This window comes from Cetorhinus maximus, chromosome 1 (genome assembly GCF_964194155.1).
Source record: "Cetorhinus maximus chromosome 1, sCetMax3.hap1.1, whole genome shotgun sequence".
NCBI lineage: Eukaryota > Metazoa > Chordata > Chondrichthyes > Lamniformes > Cetorhinidae > Cetorhinus > Cetorhinus maximus.
The window spans coordinates 91,481,209-91,508,169 of record NC_135879.1 but is presented as its reverse complement, the minus strand read 5'-3'; the positions used below and the strand labels follow the sequence as shown (position 1 = coordinate 91,508,169).

At 42.2% G+C, this 26,961-nt stretch overlaps 1 protein-coding gene across 1 annotated transcript in view; it reads left to right on the top strand.

Annotated features, from left to right (window-relative positions):
* antxr2a (ANTXR cell adhesion molecule 2a) overlaps nt 1-26,961 on the top strand; it is a 303,824-nt gene that overhangs the window by 24,340 nt on the left and 252,523 nt on the right. The window contains exons 4-7 of the mRNA XM_078543719.1: nt 2,047-2,128; nt 15,182-15,289; nt 15,378-15,446; nt 26,524-26,604. Coding sequence (XP_078399845.1) covers nt 2,047-2,128; nt 15,182-15,289; nt 15,378-15,446; nt 26,524-26,604 — 340 coding nt within the window. The remainder of the gene's footprint in view (nt 1-2,046; nt 2,129-15,181; nt 15,290-15,377; nt 15,447-26,523; nt 26,605-26,961) is intronic.

The window sequence follows — 26,961 nt, the reverse complement described above, 5'->3', positions numbered from 1 at the left end:
CTTCCCTTGCCTGAAGCCATTTCTCCCCCTTCCCCAAACAAACCCTAGCCCTGCAGCCTTTGAAAAGCCACTCCTACGTTAAGGCTGGTCTGGTAGGTGGAGATGAGCCCCCCTAAAAGTGATGTGGTGCTGCCTGTGAAGCCTGGCGCTGATGACCATGAGTGCTGCCCGAAGCAAGGTATACAAACAAACCTCGAAGTTCCAAGCAAAGTGCAACTCACCAGGTGTGCATCGCTTATGTACGGTTGTGAAAGGCACGCCAATGTGCCTGGGTGATCCAGCATGGAGGGATGATTCCGGAGCGCAGAGCTTATAATTAGGTGCAAACATTTTAAAATGACATTCCTGACATGCGGTGGTGGGAAATGTGGCCCGACATTGGTGAAGCGGACGATTGCAAATTGGTTTCACGTTGGCGTGAAACCGATTTTTGGCCTTCTCATCATATTGTCCCCCCGTTTCCCTCCCTCCCCCAACCCGCCATGACACCTGCATCAACGGGGCTGGAAAATTCCAGCCTCAAGGACAGCTTGATGCTGCGGGATTTGTCTCTAATTGGATGACATGAGCATTTACTGGATGAGGCTAGAAATAGATGTGTTAATTTTTGTATAATAAGTCTGTCAATCGGGATTTGGTTGCCTTGTTGGTAACATTGGCACCTCTTCTAAAAATGTGAATATTCATACAAACTTGAAAATAACAGTATGGGCATCATATTTTATTTACTTGGCGGGGAGGTGGAGGCAGAGTGTGGACCTCAAGCACTAAATGCTCAGTGTTAAATGATTTCCAACCTAAAGCATAAATCGGGATGAAATCAATTAATAAGGAGTCTTTTAGTACTTCTGAACTATAATTGGGAAATTGGTTGAGGCTCTGAAGAAGTACAGGTGTTTTTGAACTGAGTTCAGAATGAATCCGGAGCTCGATAGCTTTGAGATTTCATGCACAAAATAATATTGAAATACACTGTGAATAGAATTGCTTACTAAATACAGCAAATTGTTTGGTCGCCAGTTCAACTGAGCTAAACCAGCCTATGTGAGCAATAATGAAAATAAAACTTTCATCATGATTTTCATTGTATGTGTGTGTTTGTATTATTATATAATTGTGTATCTATATATAAACAAAGGCTCCATGAAGTGACCTAGCTTGGCTTATTTCTCCACCAGCAGCATTTGGTAGTGGCAGCAGCATAATTCACTCAATGTGCTTATTAATCAACTACAGAAATTGGCAGAGTAGAACAATTAACTAAATTACTGCTTATTTTTATGACTTGTAAAGCGCAAGTGTCTTGAGTGTTATAAAATCAAAAGATTGCATTTGGGAGAGGGGAAAACCCACGTATATATATAGCACTAGTTTTTCTGTTCTCTTCTATGAAAGGGCATGAAATATAAAATTATAGTATGACCAATATAGTGGTTTAAAATATTTCTTTTCACTTTTTTTAACTTTAAATTTCGGAAGGGAATTATATGTTCAGCATTTTATGAATGAAAAGGAAGTCACTGCTAGGAAATGAAACACACACAGGCTCAACATCAAGTAATCGCAGAAAACGTACACCAAGTCCAGATGCACTTTAAAGATCTCCCTACTCTGAGCAACGCACCTTAGCGCCAACCTCAATATTACTCTGCGCCAACCATGAATTTTCAATTTCCCACACCTGGCATTCCTGTGACTTCTGAGTGGAATTGTAAATTATTTGCTCATTTGTGTTGAATGCCAGATAAATTTGCAGTATGAGCTAACATAGGCATTAGTAATTGTTAGAAATTGTGAAAATAAACTAATTTCAAACAGGGTTGTTGTAGCTGACTGAAAGGAAACATTTTCCTCCAACCTATTTACACAGGATATAAATCTAAGTTCCAGAAATGACCCCCACTGGAGAAGTCCTGTGGTTTTGTCTCAATATATGTATTTGTCCCACTACCTGAGGCTTTGTTATTTATTTTTTCTATAACTGAAGTAAATTGATTCTGCTATTCAATAATTGACACTTGGAATGTTTCATTTTCATTATTCTAGGAAACAAATCAACGATGGTCTTGAAGCTCTCAAAAATGTAATTCCGGCAGGTGATACCTATATGCATCTAGGTATAAAAGCGGTAAGTAGTTGTTTTCATTTACTTGGTAGAACTGCAGAATTGTGAAAACATATTCCTTCTTTGCATGTCATGTACACTAAACATCCTATTCAAAAGAAATTGAATGAGATAATAGCATTTAATGAATAGTATAAATGTCACCATTATGAAAAGTAGAAGGACAGTCTATATGGTTACTGTATATGGAACATGAAAAATTATACATTTTACTCACCAGTGTGAAGAAGGAAAAAAAATCTAGTTGAGTTCTAAAATGTTCTTAAATTCTACCATTTATTTTTATCTTGTAAACTTAAAATGACATAGATTATGTCTTTATAAATGTATATAATGTGACCTTTCGTGTGTATTTCCCTTTATCACATTTCATGGCAGGCTAAAATCTTCTTGTTATACTTTATTACTGGGGTATAAAGAAGCAAAACGAGTCATGTAGAACTTACAGATTCTATGGGAGCAAAAAATTCTTGAGTCAGGATGTATACAGCTTCTTAACTGGCCTTACCGATCATGTATACTTTTTAAAAAAGGACAAGTGAGGCCAGAGTTCAGATCTGCATGATCAGTAATTATTTTCTAAATGTTCTTGCCAAATGGCAGTAGTTAGACCCTGTCCTTAAAGTGATGCTACTTCACTGTTGTGGCAGTAAAATGTAAACTACACAGCATTAATGCTCTGTCCGTAACACCTTGTATCATCTGATTAACATTGTGTGCAATATCTTTGGAGATCTGCTAGCAATACTATAAAGGTGTCAACTCCTGTCCATCAAATAACTTAAAAATTGAAGGGTGTATATTTGTGTAAATTGTAGCTGGTTGATATTCAAATTTATCATATCACAATTCAATTTATTCATCTTGTTACTTAATATTGGGAGTTACTAATTGTGATTAGTTGATGTGCAAAGTTGTTAGCAGGAGAAGGGAAACCAATCGGTTTGCTTGAAATACTTCGGAGACGACATTTTTGTGTCTGCCAATATATTTTGCTTTTCTGCACAGGTGAAATAAATGTACAGTTTATAATGTGGAACATGTAGAAATGTAAAACAAAGCAGCTTGAAAAATTAATATAACTTACTCAGAATTGCCTAACATCAACAATAATTTATATTCATAGAATGCCTTTAATGCAATAAAACGCCCGCAAGAGCATTATAAAACAAAATATGACACAAAGCCACAAAAGGAGAATTTGTTCAGATGACCAAAAGCTTGGTCAAAGAGGTAGATTTTAAGGAGTGTCTTGAAGGAGGAATGTGAGCTATAGAGTTGGAGAGGTATAGGGAGGGTATTCCAAAGCTTGGGACCTAAGCAACTGAAGACATACAGCAGGATCTTCCGGTCGGTGAGCGGGGGATGGGGCCCGCTCGCCGATGCGTAAAATGACATGGGATGACGTCAGGAGTTCCACCCGATGTCACCCTGCATCATTTCCATTTTCAAGTCGGCAGGGGTGCAGCCAAGTCAGCTGCGCGCCTGCCGACCTGTCAATGGCCTATTGAGGTCATTGAAAAACTAATTGAGGTTGTTAATGGACCTGCCCATCCAACCTTAAGGATGGCGGGCAGGCCGGGAGCCCTGGCGGGCTTTGCAAAAAGCATGAAACCTCATCCGTGGGCAGGATGAGGTTTCAAGAGGGTATTTAAATTTTCATTAAAGGTTTCAATAAAAGTTATGGACATGTCCCAACTCATGTGACAGTGTCACATGAGGGGACATGTCAGGGAATTTTTTTTTTAATCGTTTGTATTACAAATTTTAATTCCGAGCCGATCACCCTGAGGCAGCACTTAGCCTCAGGGAGATCGGTGCGCTTTTTCACGCGCATGCGCGAAAGAGTGCACTCCCGGCTGAGGAAAACTGTCCCCGGCCTGCACAGGGTGCGTATAGCGCTTCTGAGTGAATGTTACACTGGGCAAGCCTTAATTGGCCCGCCCATGTAAAATGGCGACGCGCCTGCTCCCGCACGTCCCCCCAACGGGGGGGGGGGGGGAATTTTTCCAATAATAACCAATGGTGGAGCTACTAAAATCAGGGATTGTGGGCGTACCTACACCACAGGGGCTGCAGCAGCTCAAGAAGGCAGCTCACTACCACCTCAAGGGCAATTGGGGATGGGCAATAAATGCTGGCCCAGCCAGCGAATCCCACATCCCATAAATACATTTTTAAAATGGCCAGAATTAGAGGAATGCTGATATCTCCGAGAGTTGTGAGGCTGGAGGAGATTACAGAAATGGAGAGGGGCAAGCCGTGGAGGGATTTGAAAATGTTACCCTTTGGAAATACACCTGTTCAGTTTTGTTTTTAAAACTTAATATCTGCCAGGGATTTGCTGCTCAAGTTTGGCTCTGAGGCAACTGTTCATACTCCTGATATTGTAAGCGATGCCTGATAAAAGCTGTTCTTTCCTACCTGGCTGCTGTAGCCCTAAGCACCTCTATTTTTCTTGGCCAATGCTGATACCAGATGGTTTACTCAACCTGCTGATGCATGTTCTTAGCTGTCAGGTGTCTGTTGACATATTCATGGACTGAGGTTGACATTCAACACTGCTATGCATCACATATACCTTCAGTAAATGCAGTATTGCAGCTCATGTAATGCTCAAAACTGGTTTCACAGGTCAGGCTGTGGATGGACTGGGATCTGGGGAATGGAAGGGAGCATTAAGGCAATATTTTGGTGCCAATTGTGAAAGACTTAAGTATTCACTGCTCAATGTATCACATCCATTAACAATCTCTAGCAACCAGAACTCGGGTCTAATTTTCATCTGCTCAAGCTCATCTTCACATGCTTAGCACTGCTGCAAACCTCATATCCTTACCTCACAGCCTCCATATAATGCGAGCTATTCGGTTATGACTAGCACATTACCTAAACACACTCCAACACACTCATTGACACTCTTCCTGGAGCAGGACTTGAAAATACCATCTTCTGACTCGGCCAATTGTCTTACCACTGAGCCATGACTGTGGGGCTATGGGAGGAAAGAAAAATCATCACCTGGAGAGATCTAATTCAGAAGCTGTTTATGTCAAGACGAGACTGGCTACTAAACACCAACTGCTTTAGCTTAATCAGTTTTTTTCACAGTTAGTTGATGCCACTATTTTCCTCTGAGCTTTTGCTTCATTTTGCCCATATTAGCTCAATTAAAACAAGTAGACCAGGGCCACTCGTACCAAGCAATAGAAAGTGAGCCTGAAAATTTACGGGGTTTCTCCCAGTCTTCTGCCATAACATTAGCTGAAGATAGGCGCAATTCTAGAGAAATGGCTGAAATGGAGGAAAATGTCCATCTTACATAATTTATATATAAAGATCTCACGATTCTCCTGGCAAAGGTGCCATGAGAGACCTGGAGAATTTCCACAGAAAGCCCGTCTGTTTAGTTTTGCTTCTGATTAATATGCTAAATATGTTTAGTGAGATTATTAGAAAATACACTTTAGTAGTAGTGCTCTGGGCAGCTCCTCTGTTCATTCCTCCACACCTCGCAGTCCTGCGCTTTCCTCTTCAGTTGCTCATTGGAGTCTCTCATTTTCAACTTCAATGAGCAACATAACTAGGGAAAAGAATACATAAGGTGGTTTCCCATCGTCTTTCTCACATGTGATTTAAGGAACCACAAGTCCTCTTCCAGCAAATCTCCAGTCTGCAGGCAGTCGTTGCCCCTGGAGATTTTAACTCTTCCTCCATCACTACAAGAAATTTGTTGGTTCCATTGTTGGCCATGGCTCATAACACTCAGCATTGGACCCGTAGCTGGGCTGGGACGACTCCCAAAAAGGGAGGATGACCACCCCTGAGGTCTGAAATGACCTTGCTACCCTAACTTAAGTACATTGTTTAATTTCTGGGCTGTGTGCTTTTAATGTTGAAGGTCCACTAAAGTTTAATGTTTGTCCCTTTCAATGTATTTCCAATTTTGACCTTTTATAAGTCTTGACGGTTTACATTTGCTGGAGTTGGGCACCTCATGCAATGCCCTGTTGGATTTTTCCCCACCCTTTAAATTGGAAGATGTTTCTGTTGGAAATTGCTGGAAGTGTGAGAGCACCAAGACCTGGAAAATCAACTGCCTATCTCCTTAAACGATAAGATTTAAGGATTGATGAAGCAGTGGAGCGATGAAAAATATGGAAATGGAATGAATTTGTGAGAAATCAGATATAGAAAGACAATAATGAAGAAAAATATTGGATTATTAAACAGAAACAAAAGAGACGAAGGAAAACGTATGAATTATTTTGTTAAATTTAAAATTGAAGGAAATGCTAATAACAATTAACTTGCTGCAGAAATGAGACTCCAGTAATTAAAAAGGTTCTGCTCCTGTTCAGGAGAATGATGATGAGTTGCTGTTTTTGCAAGGCTAATGGCGGAGTTGCACAAATCATCCAGCAATTTGTGGTGATTGGCAACTCTCAGTATCTCTTCCTTTCCACAAATTGGTAGCAGTTCCAGTACAGATACAACACTGGCATATACCCAACAATGTGGAAAATTGCCCCGGTATGTCCTCTGAAAAAGCAGGACAAATCCAACCCAGCCAATTACCGCCCCATCAGTCTATTTTCAATCATTAGCAAAGTGATGGAACATGTCGCTGATAGCGCTATCAAGCAGCACTTAGTCACCAATAGACCATAAGACTTAGGAGCAGAAATTATGCCATTCGGCCCATCGAGTCTGCTCCGCCATTCAATCATGGCTGATAAGTTTCTCAACCCCATTCTCCCGCCTTCTCCCCGTAACCTTTGATCCCCTTACCAATCAAGAACCTATCTATCTCGGTCTTAAATACACTCAATGTCCTGGCCTCCACAGCCTTCTGTGGCAATGTATTCCATAGATTCACCACTCTCTGGCTAAAGAAGTTTCTCCTCATCTCTGTTCTAAAAGGTCTTCCCTTTACTCTGAGGCTGTGCCCTCGGGTCCTAGTCTCTCCTACTAATGGAAACATCTTCCCCACGTACACTTTTTCAGGCCTTTCAGTATTCTGTAAGTTTCAATCAGATCCCCCCTCATCCTTCTAAACTCCATCAAGTAGAGACCCAGAGTCCTCAAAAGTTCCTCATATGTTAAGCCTTTCATTCCTGGGATCGTTCTCGTGAACCTCCTCTGGACCCTCTCCAGGGCCAGAACATCCTTCCTGAGATACGGGGCCCAAAATTGCTCACAATATTCTAAATGTGGTCTGACCAGAGCCTTATAAAGCCTCAGCAGCACATCCCTGCTTTTATATTCTAGTCCTCTCGAAATAAATGCCAACATTGCATTTGCCTTCCTAACTACCGACTCAACCTGCAAGTTAACCTTAAGAGAATCCTGGACTAGGACTCCCAAGTACCTTTGCACTCCAGATTTCTGAATTCTCTCCCCATTTAGAAAATAGTCTATGCCTCTATTCTTCCTACCAAAGTGCATGACCTGACACTTCCCCACGTTGTATTCCATCTGCCACTTCTTTGCCCATTCTCCTAGCCTGTCTAAATCCTTCTGCAGCCTCCCCGCCTCCTCAATACTACCTGTCCCTCCACCTATCTTTGTATCATCTGCAAACTTAGCCAGTTCCTTCATCTAGATCATTAATGTATAAAGTGAAAAGTTATCGTCCCAACACTGACCCTTGCGGAACTCCACTAGTCACCGGCCGCCATCCTGAGAAGGACCCCCTTATCCCCACTCTCTGCCTCCTGCCAGACAGCCAATCTTCTATCCATTCTTGTACCTTGCCTTTAAAACCATGGGCTCTTATCTTACTGAGCAGCCTCCTGTGCGGCACCTTGTCAAAGGCCTTCTGGAAGTCCAAGTAGATAACATCCATTGGCTTTCCTTTGTCTAACCTGCTCGTTACCTCCTCAAAGAATTCTAACAGATTTGTCAAGCATGACCTCCCCTTGATGAAACCATGCTGACTTGGCCCTATTTTATCATGCACTTCCAAGTATTCTGAAATCTCATCCTTAATAATGGACTCTAAAATCTTACCAACGACCGAGGTCAGGCTAATCGGCCTGTATTTTCCCGTCTTTTGCCTCACTCCCTTCTTAAACAGGGGGGGTTACATTAGCGATTTTCCAGTCCTCTGGGACCCTCCCTGACTCCAGTGATTCCTGAAAGATCACCACTAACGCCTCCACTATCTCTTCAGCTATCTCCTTCAGAACTCTGGGGTGTAATCCATCTGGTCCAGGTGATTTATCTATCTTCAGACCTTTCAGTTTTCCTAGCACCTTCTCCTTGGTAATGGCCACCATACTCACCTCTGCCCCCCGACTCTCTTGAACTTTGGGGATGTTACTCGTGTCTTCCATCGTGAAGACTGACGCAAAGTACCTATTCAGTTCCTCCGCCATTTCTTTGTTCCCCACTATTACTTCTCCAGCGTCATTTTCCAGCAGCCCAATGTCCACTTTTGCCTCTCTCTTACCATTTATATATCTAAAAAAACTCTTGCAATCTTCTTTTATATTACTGGCTAATTTACCCTCATATTTAATCTTCTCCCTCCTTATTTCTTTTTTAGTTGTCCTCTGTTGGTCTTTGTAGGCTTCACAATCCCCTGGTTTCCCACTGCTCTTCGCTGCATTGTATGCCTTCTCTTTAGCTTTTATGCTGTCCCTGACTTCCCTTGTCAGCCATGGTTGCCTCGCCCTCCCTTTAGTATGCTTCTTCTTCTCAGGGATGAATTTTTGCTGTGTCTCCCAAATTACTCCCAGAAACTCCTGCCATTGCTGTTCCACTGTCTTTCCTGCTAGGCTCATCTCCCAGTCAATTCTGGCCAGCTGCTCTCTTATGCTTCTGTAGTTACCTTTATTCAACTGTAATACTGTTATATCGGATTCCAGCTTTTTCCTCTCAAATTGCAGGGTAAATTCTATCATATTATGGTCACTTCCTCCTAAGGGTTCCTTCACCTTAAGCTCCCTTATCAAATCTGCCTCATTACACATCACTAAATCTAGAATTGCCTGTTCCCTAGTGGGCTCCACCACAAGCTGCTCCAAAAAGCCATCTCATAGACATTCCACAAATTCCTTTTCTTGGGATCCACTACCAACCTGATTTTCCCAGTCTACCTGCATATTGAAATCCCCCATGATCACTGTAACATTGCCTTTCTTACACGCCTTTTCTATCTCCTGGTGTATCTTGTGCCCCACATCCTGACTACTGTTCGGAGGCTTGTACGTAACTCCCATTATGGTTTTTTTACCTTTGCGGTTCCTCAACTCTACCTACACAGATTCTACATCATCTGACCCTACGTCATTTCTTGCTATCGATTTAATTTCATTTCTTACTAACAAAGCAACCTCACCCCCTCTGCCAACCTGCCTATCTTTTCGATAGGATGTATATCCTTGGATATTTAGCTCCCAGTCCTGATCCCCTTGCAGCCATGTCTCTGTGATGCCCACCACATCATATCTGCCAATTTCAATCTGCGCCACAAGCTCATTTACCTTATTTCGTATATTGTGTGCTTTCAGATACAACACCTTCAGTCCTGTATTTCCCGTCCTCTTTCTCATTGTCTTCCCTTTATCTGATGTGCTTGAAGTTAGATTCCTAGCCCTTTCCAAACACTCTGTCCTATTTTGTGTTCTGGAAACTTTAATATCCTCTCCTGGGCTCTCCTTTCTTTTCAGTTTTTTCATAATTTTCCATGAAGTTGAATCCACCCCCCCACACGCTAACCTGCTGCTTTGTTTCCCATTAGTCATACTTCTTGGAGTTTTACCCTTCCCTCCCCCCACACTTTCTAGTTTAAAGTCCTGTTTGACCACCCTATTTACCCTTTTCACTAGAACATTGGTCCCAGATCGATTCAGGTGGAGACCGTCCCAACAGTACAAATCCCTCCTGTTCCAATACTGATGCCAGTGCCCCACGAAATGGAACCCCTCTTTCCCGCACCACTCCTTTAGCCACGTGTTTACTTCATAGCTTGCTCATCAGTGTTCATTTTGGGTTTGGCCACAGCCACTCAACTCCAAACCTCAATACAGTCTTGGTCCAAACTTGGACAAAAGAGCTGAATTCCAGAGGTGAGGTGATTGTGACTGCTCTTGACATCAAGGCAGCATTTGACTGAGTGTGATATCAAGGAACCCTAGCAAAACTGGAGTAAATGCGAATCAGGGGGAAAATTCTCCATTGGTTGGAATCATACCTAGCAGAAAGGAAGATGGTTGTGGCTGTTGCAGGCCAGTCATCTTATCTCAGTACATCACTGCATAAGTTCCTGCTGGTAGGCCCAACCATCATCAGTTGCTCATCAATGACCTTCCCTCCATCATATGGTCAGCAGTAGAAGTATCCGCTTATGACTGCAGTGTTCAGTTTCACTTGCAACTCCTCAGATATTGAAGCGTCCCCATATGCAGCAAGTCCTGGACAATATTCAGGCTTGGGCTGATTAGTAGCTAGTAACATTCATGGCACACAAGTGCCAGTCAGTGACCACCTCCAACAAGATAGAATCTAACAACCTCTCCTTGACATTCAATGAAATTACTATTACTGAATTCCCTATCATCAGCATCTTGGGGGTTCCTCTGACCAGAAATTTATGGCAATGGACCAGCCATATAAATACTGTGGCTGCAAGAGCAGATCAGAGGCTAGGAATTCTGCAATGAGAAACTCACCTCCTGACTCCCCAAACCTTGTCCACCATCTATAAACCGGGACTCTAAAGGAATAATTTCCACTTTCCCAGATAAGTGCAGCCCCAACAACACTTGAGAAACTCCACAGTATTGAGCACAAAGCAGCTTGCTTGATCAGCACCCCATATACTACCTTAAATGTTCAATCCTTTTACCACCAGTATACAGTGACAGCAGTGTGTACCACCTACAAGATGTACTTACAGCAACTCACTAAGGCTCTTTCGGCAGCACTTTCCAAAGCTTTAACTTCTGCCAGTTAGAATAATAAGGCCAGCAGACACATGGGAACACCACCACCTGCAGGCTCACCTCCAAGTCAAGCATCTTCTTAAATTGGAACAAAATTGTAGTAGATGTACCTTCAAGGGCTGCAGTGGTTCAAGAGGTGGCTCACCACCATCTACTCAAGAGCAATTAGGAATTGGCAATAAATGCTGGGGCTTTGCCAGTGATGCCCACATCCCATGAACAAATAAATAACCCATCAATTTGTTTTCTTTTATTCATTCATAGGGTGTGGTCATCACTAGCAAGGCCAGCATTTATTGCCAATCCTTAATTGCCCTTGAGAAGGTGGTGATGAGCTGCCTTCTTGAACTGCTGCAGTCCATGTGGTGTAGGTACACCCACAGTGCTGTTAGGAAGGGAATTCCAGGATTTTGACCCAGCGACAGTGAAGGAATGGCGATATATTTCCAAGTCAGGATGGTGAGTGGCATGGAAGGGGAACTTACAGGTAGTGGAGTTCCCATGTACCTGCTGCCCATGTCCTTCCAGATGGTAGTGGTCGTGGGTTTGGAATGTGTTGTCTAAGGAGGTTTGGTGAGTTCCCGCAGTGCATCTTGTAGATGGTACACACTGCTGCTACTATGCTTCAGTGTTGGAGGGAGTGAATGTTTGTGGAAGGGGTGTCAATCAAGCGGGCTGCTTTGTCCTGGATGGTGTCGAGCTTCTTGAATCTTGTTGGAGCTGCACACATCCAGACAAGTGGAGAGTATTCCATCACACTCCTGACATGTGTCTTATAGATGGTGGACAGGCTTTGGGGAGTCAAGAGGGGAGTTACTCACTGCAATAATAACAGCATATATCATGAACCCACCATTACTTTGCAGACAAATCCTAGCCAAATATTTTGATCGTTTTTAAATACTTTTCAATGACTGAGGGCTTTTTAATTCTATTTGTGACAATTTTTATTATCAATTGCACTGTAGCTGGCAGCTGGAAGAAAACCTACTATTCGGGTTTCCCTTACTATCTACCGACCTCAATGACAGCAACTTGCTGGAAATACATGTGTGATTACATTGAATGAAGACAAGATCTTATCTGCCTGTAATACTCCCATGGTTTGCATAGTCTGGTGATATCCACCATTGAGACTCACATGTGAGTAATAGGGCCGAATTTTCGCTCCCAAATTGGGAGCACAGATTGGGGAAAATTCTCGACTCCGCAAACCTGACTCGGGACAGTGCTCCCGATCTTTGGATTTTCTTTCTGTTGTGGCAGATGCTAACTGGAGCCGGGCCAGCCACTCCGGTAACAGTGCGGAGGCCCCTACAGGGGTTGCCAGGTGCTGAGGCTGACTGGTTAAAAGGCCTGCCTCGGTACTCTGGGACATCACCCCTATTATAATAAGAATAATAAAACAAAAGATAGCCCTCTAGCCCACACATCCCATCACCCCGAAACACCCTCCATGCCCTATCCATGCCAACCCACACTATCTTAAGCCCCTAACCAACCCCATGGTGCCTCCCACCCTCCATGCCAACTTATGCCCTTCTACCCACTCCCATGGCCCCTCATACCCTCCATGACAATCATTGCTCCTCTGCCTGCCCATAGCCCCTTATAGCCTCTCTGCCAGCTTAGTGCCAACTCATGCGAACCCATGACCTCCACTCATCCCTATGTCCTTTCATAGCCCTTATGCTAACATAGTGCTAACTTATGTCAACCCATGAGCCTCTCACCTGCCACCCTTTTCCCTTACACACTTCATGCCAACTCACCCAGAATCCACCATGAGCAGACCTCGAGCCAGGGTGAGGTGAAATAAAATGAAGTTCAAAGTGTCTTTTGCACACCACTATTTTAAAAAAAAACTCATTCATAAAAAACTCATTCAATACATTTAACTGACTTCAAGCACTTAATCCTTTATGAAAACAATCATTTGTATTCATAGTCATTGAAGATATTCTAACCACTGAGAGCTGCCAATCAAACTGTGAATTTACAGCACCCCCTCCCCCCACTGTGATAATGACAGGTTGTGGAATCAGTCATGCAGCACTAATCCTATAATGAAAACCTCAGGATTATGTCAACAGACAGCTAGTGAAATTGCAAGCAGCCACAGCAGGCTGTTCTTTTTTTCAACCATTTCAAAGGGCTTGCGGATTTAAATGGCTTGACAGCTTGCCAGTTCCACTGAGGTTAACCACTTTTTATGAACATTCATGTCTACTCTTAACAATCCCAAAGGAGCAGCTGACCTCTCCCAAAGGGGTACTGGATCTTTCCAAAAGCAAACCCTACCTCTCGAAATAGCTTTGGCAGCTTTAGATATTTTTCTCAAGTGTGTAAAGCCCATGAGACATGTTTTGGGCATTCCAGCGACGTAAATTGTATGTTTTTGCAGGTAGCTGCCTTTTTACATGTGCAGCCGCCTCTGTGAACCACAAATGTGCAAAGTACAACCTGCCCGCATTCTCCCACCCCCAGCAAAAATGTTGGGTGCCAGGTTCGGGGACGGGATTTTCAGAATCGGGGCTCCGGTGCCATTTTGGTTCAGGCATGCAACCCTTCAGGCTTTGTGAAAATTTGGGCCATAGTTACTTATGGGAGTGTCATTGTGGTATATGGAGCCTGAAGAATCAAATCCCAGCAAATAGTGCTTTCAGTAGAGTAGGGGTGAAGAGAAAATTTGCCCGTGGAGAAAGTGTGGGAAAATAAACAGTGCTGAAAGGCGAGGTGTGTAAATTCAGTATTTTATGATATGCATACATAATTATCATGTATTTAAGCATGTTCCTATTTTACTTGTTTCAGTTCCCTTAAAATCTGGTGCATAGTTTATTTTTTAATATACAAGTAGAGAACTTGAGGATATGACTTTGCATCAAGGTAAGAACAGTTTACTGCTGACTTGCCTGTGTTCAAAGTTGCAGCTTTTACACAATGCCATGCATTTGTAGAATGTGGGTTCAAGTTTTCTCATATCCATAAACTTTGTGTCATTTTAGAGTGGTGCAGAATGGAGGCTAAATACTTTTAAATGTAATAAACATTGGAGGGTGAATTATGTTAGGCCTATTCTCCTAACAGCTGATTTCAATGTGGTGTTGGTGGAGTTTTGAAAGTAGAATACCGGCTCATTGTTTGGATGGGAATGGTTCATAATACTCAGAGATCCAAGAAAGGCAAAGTGGAGAAATTAGTTTGTAAAAATAAAGGTTGTCTCTCATCGTCCAAAACAATTTGTCAATTTGTTTTTCTAATTCTTTGGTCAAGTTTATGTATCCACATGTGATAAATACCCAGTGTTATGACACAGCAGTTGGTAAAGCTGAGTTATTTAAAAATCCCAGAGGGAAACTTTAAACAACTGTCATAACCTATATTTTTACTTTTGTATTTTTGAGATGCAGCTCTAAATTAAGGAATCAGACCACCAGTTCTCGAGAAGTTTTACATTAAACTAAATGAAACGTTTTATTAATTTACACAAGTTAAATAAATACACATGGCTACAAATTACCATTGTCATAACTTTTAACAGATCCCTAAACTAATCTCCATTAAGGCAACAGCACCCATTGACTTAACCAGACATGAAGCAAAGCATTTTCACCTTACAATTTCAAAATGAGATTCCTCTCACTTTGGTTCCTGTGGACACAGTTGTAGACTTACAGCTACTTTGATCTTACATTGCCTCTGCCCTGCACACACAAGAACTGCTGTCTGTTATACCCACACAGCTTATTGAATATAAATTATCATTGTATCACCAGCCTCTTTGAACTCCACCTCGTCTAACAATAAAACCCCTTTCATAGCACTAATTTTATTAGTAATATAAACATATTGCTTGGTCTCTGCTAGCTAGGTGCCAGATTTTGCCTCATTCCTCGAATGCTGTATTGAAAAAATGCAAATGCACCTCTGCTTCTCTGTTTACATCTCAAAACTAGTACACATCAAAGCACCCAGACTAGCTGGCTTTAATCCAATTAAGACTAAACCTCTGTTTTAAAAGAAAATAATATATACATTAATATCTTCATGACACCCAGTAATTTATTTAAGCATTAATGGATGTTTAATTGCTATTTTTTAGGCTTCTGACCAAATAAAGACGCAAAACGGTGTGAAGACTGCAAGTGCCATTATTGTTCTGACCGATGGTGAATTAGTGGAAATGGTGTTGCCCTATACAATTAAAGAGGTAAGTGTAAAATTTCAAGACTGCTATTGAATTATAGACCATGTTTCTTTCTTTGGCTGAAGCTAATTTATTTTGAATTTCATTATAGGCTGACGAGGCAAGAAAACTAGGGGCAATTCTTTATTGTGTTGGAGTCAAAGACTTTAAGGAACAGCAGGTAGGACTTTCTAACATAACTCTAATGGTTGATATTCAAGCTGCATCTAGTGAGTGATCCAACAGGCTTTATGTTGAGTCAGGGCCCAGAAACCATATCAAAGACATCATAAGAATGGAGTCGTTTAATTCACTCACCTTACTGTCGCAGGAGGTTCATTAGGCCTCATTACAAAGTACGAATCAGAAACTTACTGTATTTTACTTCAGGAACCAGACTATAGTAGCTTTTCGCCATCACTTTTTTGGATCTGGGGATTGCAGGCAAGGCTGGCATTTATTGCTGGTCCCTAGATGTCCTTCAGAAGCTGGTGGTGGAGCTCCTTTGTACACTGCTGTGGTCAATATTGTGAAGGCACTCCCACACTGCTTTTAGGGAAGGAGTTCCAGGACTTTAATCCAGTGACAATGAAGGAGCATCAATATATATCCATGTCAGGGCTATTTGTGACATGGAGGTGATGGTGCCCCCATGTACTTGCTGCTCCAGCTGGTGGAGATTGCAGGTTTAGGAGGTGCTGCAGATGAAGCCTTGGCCTACAGATAGTTACCTAGGATCTGGAATGCACTGCCTGATTGGGTGATGAATACAGAATCACAGAATCGCACAGTGCAGAAGAGGCCCTTCAGCCCATCGAGTCTGCATCGACACGTGAGAAACACTTGATCTACCTACCTAATCCCATTTACCAGCACTTGGCCCATAGCCTTGAATGTTATGACGTGCCAAGTGCTCATCCAGGTACTTTTTAAAGGATGTGAGGCAACCCGCCTCCACCACCTTCCCAGGCAGTGCATTCCAGACCGTCACCACCCTCTGGGTAAAAAGGTTTTTCCTCACATCCCCCCTAAACCTCCTGCCCCTCACCATGAACTTATCTCCCCTTGTGACTGACCCTTCAACTAAGGGGAACAGCTGCTCCCTATCCACCCTGTCCTTGCCCCTCATAATCTTGTATACCTCGATCAGGTCGCTCCTCAGTCTTCTCTGCTCCAACGAAAACAGCCCAAGTCTATCCAACCTCTCTTCATAACTTAAATGTTTCATCTCAGGCAACATCCTGGTGAATCTCGTCTGCACCCTCTCCAGTGCAATAATATCCTTCCTATAATGTGGCAACCAGAACTGCACACAGTACTCCAGATGTGGCCTCACTAAGGTTCTATACAACTCCAACATGACCCCCTGCTTTTGTAACCTATGCCGCGATTGATAAAGGCAAGTGTCCCATATGCCTTTCTCACCACCCTGCTAACATGCCCCCCCGCTGACTATCTGGGGATCTATAATAAACACCTAACAATGTGGCTGCCCCTTTTTTTATTCCTAAACTCTACCCACAATGCTTCATTCGCTGCCCCCTCCAAAATGATATCTCTCCTTACTGCAGTAACTGACTCCTTAACTAACAATGGAATGCCTCCTCCTCTTTTACCTCCTTCCCTGTCTCGCCTGAAGATTCTACATCCTGGAATGTTGAGCTGCCAATCCTGCCCCTCCCTCAACCACATCTCAATGATGGCTACTATATCACAATTCCACGTGTCAATCCTCACCCTTAACTCATCCGTTTTACCTGTAATACTCCTGACATTAAAGTAGAGGCCATCTGGTCTTGCCTTGCTCCCTTGAAACTTAATGCAGCTGTACTCCCTCTGACTTGATTGTTTTACTGCATAATGATGTGTCCCTATTCTGCTAACATCCTGTGTCCCCTTCCCCTGCCGAATTAGTTTAAACTCCTCCCAACAGCACTAGAAAACCCGCCCGCAAGGATGGTAGTCCCACTCTGGTTCAGATGTAGACCGTCCCGCTTGTACACGTCCCACCTTCCCAGAAACGGTCCCAGTGATCCAGGAATCTAAAACCCTCCCTCCCGCACCAACTCTTAAGCCATATATTCATCTGCGCTATTCTCCTATTTCTGAGCTTGCTAGCACACGGTGCTGGGAGTAATCCAGAGTTTACAACCCGAGAGGTCTTGCTTTTTAGTCTACTGCCTAACTCCCTGAATTCTTGATGCAAGACCTCATCCCTCTTTCTACTTATGTCATTGGTACCAACATGTACCATGACCTTTGCCTTATCACCCTCCCCCTTCAGGATGCCCTGCAGCCGTTCAGTGACATCCCGGACCCTGGCACCAGGGAGGCAGCATACCATCCTGGAGTCATGTTGACAGCCACAGTAGCGCCTATCTGTTCCCCTGACTATCGAATCCCCTATTACAATTGCTCTTCCTCTCTTCCTCCCATCCTGTACAGTCAGGCTGCTTGTGGTGTCAGAAGCTTGGCTCTGTCTGCACTCCCTGGAGGAACCAGCGCCCTCATCAGCCTCCAAAACGGAATACCGATTTGTGAGCGGGACCCCAGGGGACTCCCGAACTACCTGCCTGTTTCTCTTGGACTGCCTGGTGGTCACCCATTCCCTTCCTTCCTCAAGTCCCTTCAGCTATGGTGTGACCACCTCTCTAAAAGATTCAATAATCTGTAAAAGGGGATTGAATAAATACTTGAAGGAGGAAACATTTCAGAGATATGGAAAGTAGGACTAACTGGATTACTCTTCCAAAGAGCCGAAAGGCCTCCTCCTTCTATTTATGATTCTATGATTTTATCCCTTACATTGTTCAGCTGTCCATCTGTCTCTCAGTACCTTTATATTAAATTGGATTACGTCCTGTTATTGGGTTCATTCTTAGTTTGTTAAAAACTCTTGTCTAAAAATCTATTTTGTTTTTCATACTTTTGGTTTATATTATGGCTAAAAACTATTTAAATATGGCCCAGACCTTCGTGTCACTTGCCATTTCAACACACCATTTCAACACACCATCCTGCTGTCATGCCCACATGTCCGACCTTGGCCTGTTGCAATGTTCCAGTGAAGCTGAATGCAAACTGGAGGAACAGCACCTCATCTTCCGATTAGTCACATGACAGCCCTCTGGACTTAACATTGAGTTCAATAACTTCAGACCATGAACTCTCTCCTCCATCTTCATCCACTTTTTTTAATCCACTTTTTTCTACATTCATTTTCATTTTTTATCCACTTATTTTTATTTATATTTTTATTCATTTATCCGTGGTTTTATCCCCTTTTTTATCCCCCCCTTCTATCCCATTTTCCATACTTTTTCCCCACCACAGCACCCTCCCCCTAACCCACCCCCTACAGGGCCCCCTGTTACTTGTTTCATGTTGTTCTTTCACACAATTCTACCCTTGTTCTGCTATTATCACATTCTGCTTTCTTACCTATCAGCACCTTTTTTAGCACTAGCCACTACCATTAATGCTCCCTTTGTCCTTTAGTTCATGACATCTTTGTCAATCCCTCCTTTGTCCCCACCTATTGATGGCCTTCTATCCAGCTCCACCTGCGCCACCCCCCCTTAAACAGTATAAATTTAATCACATTTCCACTTCTCTTCAGCTCTGAAGAAGGGACATATGGACTCAAAATGTTATCTCTGTTTCTCTCTCCACTGATGCTGCTAGACATGCTGTGTATTTCCAACATTTTCCGTTTTTGTTTCAGATTTCCAGCATCTGCAGTATTTTTCTTTTATAAACTATTTCTATTTCTTCATTTGCTTCTGCTTAACTAATTCTTAGGGTCGGATCTTCGCAGAGTCAGAAAGACTCCGCAGATCCTTAAAAAAAGGCAGATGGGACCTGGATGCAGAAGTCTCGCCCCTATTTCTGACAGATCCAATTTTTACCGGTAGGGGAAAGACGGTGGGAGGGTTGTGTGTAATTCACATAGGAGGGAAATCCAAACTCAACAGGACCATTTAACCTAAGTGCAGAGATCAACCACATTTTACATGTTGCAGGGACATTAACCCCCAGTGTGGGAGTCACAAATTGATGGAGTAGATATAAATGCTTTTGAAGGGTGGGTAAGGGCTCTATAACTGTCATGATCTGATACTTTTTTAAATTCCCTGCTCTTCAAACTTTTTTTTTTAAAAGGCTGCAGCTGTCATTGAGAGTTTAAAAAACACCCTCTGCAGAATTTCTATGATTGACAGGCCACCTGCTGCAGGTTCGAAAAAGAAACAGTGGAACTTGGCTGTGCAGTTTAGATAGAGTTCTTTGTTGACATTTTCCTAAGGACTATTATTATGTTATTTTCAATGCTTGTCTGAGTTTAAAAAGCGACAGTTATCATAGCAGGGAGTTCTGAGTTCACAGTTTAATTGGCAGGTAAAAGAGGCTATTAAAGGATTAGCTGTCTTTGATGTGGGGTCTGGATATAAATTTGTTTTGAGAAGAAAGTTACCACTTGAGATTTAGCAGCTTTGAATTGGTTTTTTTTAATGGTAGTTTATTTCACTATTTCACTATGAGTGAAAGCTGTATTAAGTTGTTAAAAGTTAATTAGTTAAGAAGCTTTCATCTCCACATGGCCCCTGAGGTCTGCCCATGGAGGTTACAATTTCCGGGACCTTGGGTGGGTGGGGTACCTAAGTTCTCATTGAGTTGGCATGGAGGGTATGAGGAGACATGGGTATGTGAGGGGTGAGGACTAGAGGGCCTAACAGCTTCTGATAAGAATGGGACAAAGCCCCAGAGAGCAGAGGCTGGCCTTCTAACCAGCCCGCCACTGCACTTCCCACCACTGTGGCCTCCTACACTTTGTTTCTAGGGTTGTCGGGCCTGACTCCACCCACACTTGTCCCCACAACGAGCGAAAATTACACGATTCTGGATACTTTTTACTGAGGCGGGTCCAGCCAGTCAGGAAATTTCCAAGTTGTGAAACTTGGGGTTTGCCTCCTTGCCCTGCCCCGCAGTAAAAATCACAGCCTAAGCCATGTTTTGGCAACCCTTGAATAATTGAGGATGCTACCTGGAGAAGAAGAAGAATGTGGTGTAAACAAAATATATAATGAGGACCTATGGGACATCTTTATTTCTCGCTTGCACTGCTAGATATGACTCACTCATAACCTTGCCAGTCATGAGTTATCAGGTTATCTCCCTTGCACAATTTAAAAGGGCAATTTTTCATGTCCCCACATTGTGCTCGTCATGGCTTGAAAAAGGATTCAATCAATAGAAGACTGTGAAAGGACATGAAACCTACAGAGAAATCAACAATTTTTGCAATGATTTTGGCTTTACCAAATAACGTGATGAATTTTCAGTGCACAGTTGAAATTTTTTGGAAGTGGAGAAAATTAATTGGAAGCCGATATCATTGTACAGTGAATGGAATGGTGGAAAAACTAGGACAAAATAAGGACATAATTAAGTTTAAAACTGAAGTGTTGGTTCTGTGCTAAATTTAGCTTCCATATGCATCTTAATGGTCAACTAAAGTATAGGTCTGATTCAGGAAATGAAGGAAGAGGGTGCCAGCTGGCAAAGTTAGAATTGGTTGGTAAATTATGCTGACATTTGGCTTACATCCTAGTAAATGTATGGTCTGGATCTGTACTGAATTTATGTGAGAATATGTCTTTGAAGTTTTTTTGCAGGATGCATTTCCCACTGTGCCTCATTCTCTTCAAAAGAGAATAATTGTACCATTTCTCAGTGGAAATGTTCTAGAGTCCAATTATGATGAGATTAATCATTAAATCACTAATTGGGTTTCTTGCATAGATCCCATTTACCAAGCTGACGCACTATAAAACTGAAGTGTTTTAAAATCTGGCTTATTGATTACATTGATATAAAAATTACAACTTTTATGCCAGCTGGGTGAGTAATGAATTTCGTTGATAAGTAAGAGGCACCATTGTGTTTGAAGGCTGTAAATTCTGCATTAAGGTGTTACATGATTGTGGATTTTGAAGTACCTGCCAATTTCTAATCCTTATATAGTGTAGTTGCTAAAACAATTTTTAAAAAGTGACAGAAAAACAGATGTATACTTAAAAGTTCTTTAAAGTCAGAATCAATGTTATTTGATGAACCACCGTAGAAATTAGTTGTTTTTCTATGGATTTATAATCAACAAAAACCAAACTTAAATAGCACCTTAAAGAACATGGGTAGATTTATAGATGAGGAATATAATTTTAAATTGAATATCATTAGGTGATGGGTTGTCAGTGAGGCCAGGGTATTTGACTTCATGTGAGACAGGAGGCTAGACAAAGTTTGGATAGGTTGGAATTTATAGATAAAAGAGAATGGGAGTTCAGCAAGAAGGTTATTGAGCCGAGAAGTGACAAAGGCATGTGTAAGGGTTTCTAGAGTGGAGGGACCAATTTTATAGGGATTCAAGCAAGCAATCTTGATGATATAGTAGTTGCAGGGTTTTATGGTCAGCTCAATGATATGTCCAGATTACAAATTAATTGATTCAGACTGAGAAAGTGAATGGGCAGGGAGATTGAGTCCATTGCAAAGTGGCAGAGTTTATGATTAGGGCCAAAGGTGATAACTTTGACTTTGCCAATGTTGAGTTGGAGAATGTTGAAGCATGTCCAGGATATAGTGTAAGGCAACATTTGAAAGCACACTCGTATTTAAGGGCATAAGGAAAGTAATAATGAGCTATAGGTAAGTGTCATCTGCATATATATGGAAGCTAATTGCATGCATATGCATGTTAATGACAAGAACAACATAAAGATCAGGAAGAGAAAGTGAGTTGGGGGATTCTAAAGATGACAATACAGTAAAGTGAAGAGAAGCTACACCAGGAGATAGAAAAGGCGTGTAGGAAAGGCAAGGTTACGGTGATCATGGGGGATTTCAATATGCAGGTAGACTGGGAAAATCAGGTTGGTAGTGGATCCCAAGAAAAGGAATTTGTGGAATGTCTACGAGATGGCTTTTTGGAGCAGCTTGTGGTGGAGCCCACTAGGGAACAGGCAATTCTAGATTTAGTGATGTGTAATGAGGCAGATTTGATAAGGGAGCTTAAGGTGAAGGAGGAAGTGACCATAATATGATACAATTTACCCTGCAATTTGAGAAGAAAAAGCTGGAATCCGATATAACGGTATTACAGTTGAATAAAGGTAATTACAGAGGCATGAGGGAGGAGCTGGCCAGAATTGACTGGGAGATGAGTCTAGCAGGAAAGACAGTGGAACAGCAATGGCAGGAGTTTCTGGGAGTAATTTGGGAGACACAGCAAAAATTCATCCCTGAGAAGAAGAAGCATACTAAAGGGAGGGCGAGGCAACCATGGCTGACAAGGGAAGTCAGGGGCAGCATAAAAGCTAAAGAGAAAGCATACAATGCGGCGAAGAGCAGTGGGAAACCAGGGGATTGTGAAGCCTACAAAGACCAACAGAGGACAACTGAAAAAGAAATCAGGAGGGAGAAGATTAAATATGAGGGTAAACTAGCCAGTAATATAAAAGAAGATTGCAAGAGTTTTTTTTAGATATATAAATGGTAAGAGAGAGGCAAAAGTGGACATTGGGCTGCTGGAAAATGACGCTGGAGAAGTAATAATGGGGAGCAGAGAAATGGCGGAGGAACTGAATAGGTACTTTGCGTCAGTCTTCACGGTGGAAGACACGAGTAACATCCCCAAGGTTCAAGAGAGTCGGGGGGGCAGAGGTGAGTATGGTGGCCATTACCAAGGAGAAGGTGCTAGGAAAACTGAAAGGTCTGAAGGTGGATAAATCACCTGGACCAGATGGATTACACCCCAGAGTTCTGAAGGAGATAGCTGAAGAGATAGTGGAGGCGTTAGTGGTGATCTTTCAAGAATCACTGGAGTCAGGGAGGGTCTCAGAGGACTGGAAAATCACTAATGTAACCCCCCTGTTTAAGAAGGGAGTGAGGCAAAAGACGGGAAATTACAGGCCGATCAGCCTGACCTCGGTCTTTGGTAAGATTTTAGAGTCCTTTATTAAGGATGAGATTTCAGAATACTTGGAAGTGCATGGTAAAATAGGGCCAAGTCAGCATGGTTTCATCAAGGGGAGGTCACGCCTGACAAATCTGTTAGAATTCTTTGAGGAGGTAACAAGTAGGTTAGACAAAGGAAAGCCAATGGATGTTACCTACTTGGACTTCCAGAAGGCCTTTGACAGGGTGCCGCACAGGAGGCTGCTCAGTAAGATAAGAGCCCATGGTGTTAGAGGCAAGCTACTAGCATGGATAGAAGATTGACTGTCTGGCAGGAGGCAGAGAGCGGGGATAAGGGGTTCCTTCTCAGGATGGCGGCTGGTGACTAGTGGAGTTCCACAAGGGTCAGTGTTAGGACCATAACTTTTGACTTTATACATTAATGATCTAGATGAAGGAACTAAGGGCACCCTGGCTAAGTTTGCAGATGATACAAAGATAGGTGGAGGGACAGGTAGCATTGAGGAGGCGGGGAGGCTGCAGAAGGATTTAGACAGGTTAGGATTATGGGCAAAGAAGTGGCAGATGGAATACAATGTGGGGAAGTGTGAGGTCATGCACTTTGGTAGGAGGAATAGAGGCATAGACTATTTTCTAAATGGGGAGAGAATTCAGAAATCTGGAGTGCGAAGGGACTTGGGAGTCCTAGTCCAGGATTCTCTTAAGGTTAACTTGCAGGTTGAGTCAGTAGTTAGGAAGGCAAATGCAATGTTGGCATTTATTTCGAGAGGACTAGAATATAAAAGCAGGGATGTGCTGCTGAGGCTTTATAAGGCTCTGGTCAGACCACATTTAGAATATTGTGAGCAATTCTGGGCCCCATATCTCAGGAAGGATGTGCTGGCCCTGGAGAGGGTCCAGAGGAGGTTCACGAGAATGATCCCAGGAATGAAAGGTTTAACATATGAGGAACTTTTGAGGACTCTGGGTCTATACTCGATGGAGTTTAGAAGGATGAGGGGGGTTCTGATTGAAAGTTACAGAATACTGAAAGGCCTGGATAGAGTGTACGTGGGGAAGATGTTTCCATTAGTAGGAGAGACTAGGACCCGAGGGCAAAGCCTCAGAGTAAAGGGAAGACCTTTTAGAACAGAGATGAGGAGAAACTTCTTTAGCCAGAGAGTGGTGAATCTATGGAATTCATTGCCACAGAAGGCTGTGGAGGCCAGGACATTGAGTGTATTTAAGACCGAGATAGATAGGTTCTTGATTGGTATGGGGATCAAAGGTTACGGGGAGAAGGTGGGAGAATGGTGTTGAGAAACTTATCAGCCATGATTGAATGGTGAAGCAGACTCGATGGGCCGAATGGCCTCATATCTGCTCCTGTGTCTTATTACTGGAGATGCATGGACTGGGTTTGGATTGGAAAATGGATATGGAGGGTACAGTGGTTGGGCTTAGGAGAATTAAGGCGTGGGCTGAAATTACTAAGAATTAATATTCATGATGCAAAACCTAAAAGAGGAGAGAACAGCAAAGCATTGAGGAAAGAAAATGGCATTAGGTTTGGGAGGATGGTAAATTATGAGTTTATATAAGTATGAATGGATGCAGAATATTGTGATGGAGGTGCTGTTTCAGGGAGGTACAATGAATTGAATGATCTCCTTTTATGCTGTAAAATTCTTTGGTTCTCTGTGATGTGTAGGATGAAAAAGCTGATTTGTTTGATGAAAGAGAATGTGTCGTTAGAATAAGGGAAGAGACCAAATTATGGGCGGGATATTCTGGTCCTGCCCGCCGGGGGACCGGAAATATCCTCCCAAAGTCAACAGACCTTTCTCTAGTCCATCAAATTTTCTGTCCTGCCTGTGACGATTCCCGCAGCGGTCAGGACCGGGATGTTTAGGCCTATGAGTTGGTTTGGGTGGTCACATCATTGCCACTGTAAGTAGAGTGGGGTAAATGATGGAAAACAGGGGGGGTGTCTACAAAAAGTATGATGTAATTTGCAAACGAGCCAAATTTCAGTTACCTCTTTGCTATCGATAGGATCATCAGATAGGAGATCATGAATGATCCAGGGCTTTATTCATAAGAGTTTAAGCATTCTTGAAAGAAAAATGGATGGGGTAGAGGTTGTAAATCTGCTGGTGGTAATAGAACAGCAGGAATTGAAATGATGAGCATGATGGGGAGGAAGTTGGAGGAATTGACACTTGCATAACATTTCAAGCAAATGGCAGAGAGCTGTGAATGGGGCAAGCTATGTGCTGCTGTGAGACATTTAGCATTGACTGCCGTGGTGGCCCATGTCCAGAGTGATTGTAGGGAGATGCATGAGAGTGATCGCTGAAGGAAGCTTAGTTACATAAAGATGACAGAAAAATAATTGGAAGGAGGTCTTGGAGAATGGAGCAGAGGTAAATCAGTCTGAAAAGGAAAAACAGAGCCAAGCCACAACAAGGTAATAAAGAACAGTTGTCGACAAGTGATCTATTTACAAGCTGTAAGAAGATGTTTACTTTCAAGCCAGGAGTTGTTGGGGGTGTCAGGGCTCAGCCAGTCAGTACGTTAAGTTAAGCTATTTCTGAACAATAGCCCTATTTTGGCAGTGGATTGATACCTAAAGGAGCAATGTTTGGAATGTAAGTGAAATTCAGTGCTTTTATGAAAGTTCATCAAGGGTACTCTTTTTGAAAAATGTAGCCCTAATTTAGTGTGCTGATCTTCATCTCTGTGGATCAGGATCTTAATTTCACTATCACTTAGGGAAAGGTTCGCAGTTTACAGAATATATCGCTTGAGCAATATGTTGTCATTATTTTAATAAATTGCCAGATGGCAAATGCAATTTTTTACAACGCTTATCAATATCTCAGCTTGATTTTACAATCATTAAAAGCCCTGTTTGACATTTGCATAATCATAAATCTCATTTCCCCTCCCAGGCTCCGAACAAAACCCTTGACAAACCTTATGGCTCCTAGTCTCTGTCAGAATATTGTGCTGTGAACATCAACAATATATTGCATTCCATGAGAATGTTCAAAGTTCAAACATGGCAATAGTTTCATAGCATAATTGTGATATATTAATGTTTATTTGAGGAAACGGTGTTTCCTTCACCTCTTGGGTATACTGGAAAATATGAAAGACATTCACTTTATAGTAGATTTTGACATTTATTTCAGCAGTAGGTTGACTAATGATCTCATAAGATCAAAAGGTTAAAAGTGATCATAATGTTTAGCAACTTATTTCAACTGTTTTATAAAATTAAATATTTTTACTTTTAAAAGCTGGAAAAAGTTGCAGACTCCCAGAGTCATGTCTTCCCGGTTAATGGAGGATTTCAGGCTTTGAAAGGGATAATTGATTTGGTAAGTATCATTTGGTTTCTTATTGTTAGTGTATGACTTAATAATGAACAGGATCAAATGCTCTATTTGATGAGGTCTGAAAAAAAATCATGTTTAGCGAATTTCTTGAGAAATTAGGAAAGCAGTTTGTTATTGATTATACAGCTTGCTTCTAAGAGTGAAAGCATATTTGAAACAAAGTTTGTTACATGTCGGCTATTGATAATGTATTATGGCCATAATTTTGTCATTATATCATTAATGATTTGTAACAAAAGTTTGTCAATTCTAACATCTATACCCATACAATTGTTATTTTATGGCTGCAGAATTTTAACGGAATTACCTTAAAAGCTGTGTGGTTTAGTAGAAGCTTTA